Source organism: Glycine max, chromosome 19 (assembly GCF_000004515.6).
Source record: "Glycine max cultivar Williams 82 chromosome 19, Glycine_max_v4.0, whole genome shotgun sequence".
In the NCBI taxonomy this organism is placed as follows: domain Eukaryota; kingdom Viridiplantae; phylum Streptophyta; class Magnoliopsida; order Fabales; family Fabaceae; genus Glycine; species Glycine max.
In genome coordinates, this window is record NC_038255.2 from 300,357 (window position 1) to 304,837 (window position 4,481).

The 4,481-nt window shown below is 37.7% G+C and overlaps 1 protein-coding gene across 1 annotated transcript; it reads right to left on the minus strand.

The window, feature by feature from the left end:
* Positions 1-219: 219 nt before the first annotated feature.
* LOC100793209 (RNA recognition motif-containing protein) lies at positions 220-4,041 on the minus strand. Its single transcript, NM_001255433.3, has 6 exons — positions 3,823-4,041; positions 3,561-3,601; positions 3,257-3,420; positions 3,023-3,122; positions 2,301-2,470; positions 220-1,088 (listed from the first exon to the last, which is right to left on the minus strand). The coding sequence occupies exons 1-6, from the start codon at positions 3,945-3,947 to the stop codon at positions 555-557; spliced, it is 1,134 nt and encodes a 377-aa protein (NP_001242362.2). The 5' UTR covers positions 3,948-4,041; the 3' UTR covers positions 220-554.
* Positions 4,042-4,481: the final 440 nt, after the last annotated feature.

Here is a 4,481-nt window from a genome sequence, read left to right on the forward strand (position 1 = left end):
TCGGCCATACACAGATAAGATACTTCTACGACTACGGCCACTATACATAAAAGAGGAGTACAAACAACACACTCCTAACAAAATTTATTAAAATCTATGATTAAATAGATTTTTGTTTATGAAATGCAAATAGATTTATTAATTAAGACCTGAGACTCGCAAAAACTTTATAATTTCCAAAAATATTCAACCAATAAAAGTGTTAGAAAGTTTATCTCATGTATAGAATAACAAACCAGCATGGAGTAATTAAATCAAATAAAAAACAAAAGATGGTAATTAGAAGCATTACAAGCAACAATGAACAAGATTGAGAATACACCCGTCTACACAATTTGCAGCTCTTACATACATAAACCAGACTCAAAGGGGGAGCCAAATAGAAAATTTGTTTGGACTTTCAAGAAATGGGTATGCTCATAAATGAAAGTAACGTTGACAATTTTTTTTTTTTGAAAGAGTATATAATCTATCTGATGAACAAAACACAAACTACAAACCTGCTTTGATGCTAGACATATTAGTCCTAGACTATAAATGCTTGGTTTCCAATCTTATCTTCCATAAGGATGATATCGACCAGCGCTGTATCCTCCTCTAGTGCTCCCATAGAAGGGGCCTCCACTAGCCCCTCCATATCCCCCTCCCAGGTTTCCATCATAGCCACTTTGGTAGGCACCGGCACCGGCACCAGCACCAGCACCACCCGAAGAACCCCCACCTGCCCCATATGCTCCATAATTCTCACTAGGTCCGCCATACCCACCAAGATCATACCCTCTGCTAAAGCTTCCTCCATAACGACCAGCATACCCAAGGGAGGGATCTCCTCTATACGGCCCCATCGCACCAGCATATCCTCCATACCCACCAAATTCACTTGCATAGCCACCATAAGCACCACTACCCCTACCACCACCATAAGCACCACCTGACCTATAACCACCCCCCATTCCAAAGCTGCCACCAAATCCATCATAAGCATCTCCATATCCACCACTGCTGTATGAAGACCTAGAGTCGTTATAGCGCTTGGATGATGGAGGTGCTGAGTTTGGCTTCTTTGGTTCAGCCTTCTTGATTTCCACCTACAAAAGAAAGATGAGGTTACTTTATTGATAAAAATATTACATTTATGAAAAAAAAGCCTCAAAATAGACAAAATAGTTCAATAAGTTTCTTGATCTGTCAAATCATAGAAATCAAATAACTATGTATGCTGTCAAAAATGTTTGTGGTTGACAAGGTGCCAACCCATGATTGTAGTGCAAATAGTTAAAACTAAGAAATACCACTTCGAATTTGATAGATCAGGCTAATGTTCTAACTACTCAAGACAACATATTCTTGCAAATGCCATTGTATATCAGTAAAACTATACATAGTCCCCACCCCCCTCCCCAAATGAAACAGTAGATGGTGAATTTCTAATTAACAATTTGCTTGAACTTCCTCACAGTATATTTTTATATTCCACAGTAGTGTCTATATACTAATAAAAAAATGTAAAAGTAATCTGAAGAAGATTAAGTGAAGTTGACAAAATCTATCCAAAAACCAATGCAAACCTTATTGGACCCCAAGAAATGGTGGAAATTGTCACACAGAAAACTGAAATGCAACTTTTATTTATAAAGTAGAGAATCTCCAATTACACAAGATTTCTACAAAAAAAACAAAGTAAAATGCACAAATCTCTTAATTCCAGGCCAAAACAGATGAACTATCCAAGAAATATCAGATCTCTCCCCTTCTACTACACTCACTCTCCCTCTATAACTACCCTTTCCCACTACTTTCCGTCACTCCCTCTCCCAATTCACGTAACCAACTCTCCTTCGTCTTTCCCATGGGTCCCTTTCATCTAAGGTAAACCCTCAAGGGACTCAGCACATAACTGATTCGGTCAACCCACATTTCCTGATGAGGATTCTAACGAGAAACCCCACTCTACTACTCAAAGCAGTAACCATCACTAAAACACAACTAAATATGATGTTATGAAACTATGGATTTGATATTTTTTGTGTTCAGTATATTGCAACTGGAACATTGAATTCAATAGGGAAGTCAGAAATAGCAGTGTCCCTTGATTATTGACATTAAAGTATTTCTTAAGTTATTGATGATTCATGAGTTAAATTCTTTGGACTTTCAACCAAGAAAATCTAAATTTATAAAATTAAACCTCAGGAGTTAGATACCAATTACACAAGTCAAGCACTTTATTGCTCGGTATCCTATATCTGCCTGGTAGATAATGCAACACAAGCACTTATTTTGAATAAAAGATTCCTCACCTGAGCTCCAGCAAAGTCAATTTTGTTCCCCATGGACAGAAGATCATCAACTGCTTCTTCAGATTCAAATGTGATAAACCCAAAGCCACGAGATCGGTTGGTGGAGTGGTCCCGCATTATTTGGTGATCTTTAACTTCGCCGTAGCGTGTAAAGAAGTCTCTAAATTCATCTGCACAAGTGCATCTCTAGATTAAAAACAATACCAGCCAAAGAAAGTTTGCCATTTTCACCACAGCTATCCAATGATTAATAAGTTGCTTTCAAAAAAATTTTAAAAAATATTTTTAGGATCTAACAGAGCTTTAGAAGGAGAAAGGGGAGTCATAATGAAAATAGTCAATTTACTTACACACCATCATACAAACACAACATATCATTCACATCAGCACAGATGCAAATTTCATGTGGCCAAGTGATTCATAAGAAGAACTTTTAGTAAAAGAAATCTTGAACATATATTACGTACAACACAATAACTTAAGGTAGCTCTGTCCATGTACAATATCAGAGCTAACCTCTGACAGATCGTAAACATTACTCTCATATATATGTAAAACTGTATTCAATTCTAGGATCTGAAACTAAGATAATTTTTTATGACCATACTGCCCTCATAATTTGGAGTTTGCTCTCTCAAGGTGTTGCAATGTGTCTCCCTTGTTGACACCTCGGAGTCAAGCAGCAAAGAATTAGCTATTAGCTAACTAAAGAGGCAACCTACCTTCAGTCACATTTGAAGGAATTCCACCTACAAAAATTTTCTTTGTCCTAAAATCCTTAGAGCCAACAGCTCCCCTCGGTATCGTCCGCTTAATCTCAACCTATATATGATGATCCCAAAACCATAAGATCCAGCAAAGTATCCATTCACTAATCACTATAATCAAAACAAAAAAGCAAGTAACATGACATCCTTAGCCAAAGACATCATCAAATTCAATACATAGTGTCATACTTGTTTGCCATTGATGACATGAGGTTCCTCAATGACTTTATCGACCACAGAGGGATCCGCATATGTTATAAACCCGAATCCACGAGGCTGCCCAGTTTTCCTGTCCTTCATGATAACTGAATCCGTGATCTCACCATACTTACCAAAGTGCTTGATAAATTGGGCTGCAACACAAGGGGGCAAGTAAGAAAACCAATGCAAAAAGCAACAAATCCACACAATTAAGTGAAGGGATTGTCATCCCCTAATAATAATTACAATTATGATAATCATGAACATAAACATAAACAAAGCAAGCACTAACCAATGGTCGTTTCTCTCGCTAAACCACCTATAAATATCTTTCTGCAAATTATGGGTCGAGGGAAATTATTAGAACCAAATCTAAGAACATTGTTATCATCTAATCTAAATAATCAAAAAGTAAAAATAAAATAAAAACCTTTTCTAGGAATTGCAAAAAAAAAGGTTCTTTTCATAAGCTGCGTTTACCCAATTGCTTCAATTTCAAAATTTTCTAAGCAACCAAACCGAATTGAGAGAGAAAAGAGAAAGGGGAAAGTTACCCGGGACTGGCACCGTCGCCGGTGAGGGGTTGGGAATTGTGAGGTTCTTCTCTGTGGGAAAAGGGCGTAACGACGTCGTTGGGTTCTGCGCCACCCACCACATGCTCGTTACCGGGTGACTCCATGGCATACGAATTCAGAGAGAATGCAAAAGAGAAAGAGAAACCCTAGATATTGTTTATATTTTGTAAAACCCTTTTTATTTTATTTATTGTGAGTGAGTGGCTAGCTAGCTGATGTTGAGAACCAGACAAGACAGTGGTCTTAGATTCCTTCGAAATTTTTATTGTGGTGTTATTCATGGGCCGTACATGTTCTATAGGCCTCTTGTGCTCATTTCAGGCTGCTGCTTTGTGCACCAGGCATATTGCTTGTGCAGCCAGCAATATTATGATATTCCGAAAATAGCCCTATGAGTTCTTCTTCTTCCTTTTACCTTTTTCTTTCACCTTGTTGACTCATTCATTCTGCTGGTTTGGTCACGTTCATTCATTCTTGTGAGAGGAGAGTTCCATTGTGTCTGCTTTGGTCGAGGTGAAAGTCTTACAAAGGTACATCGACAAGTGGTAGTTAGTGTGGTTGTTAACAGCGAAGATAAGCTATAACTTGTCTTCGATAACTTTTTCTGTATAAAACTTACGGATTATGAATCTCTAAGT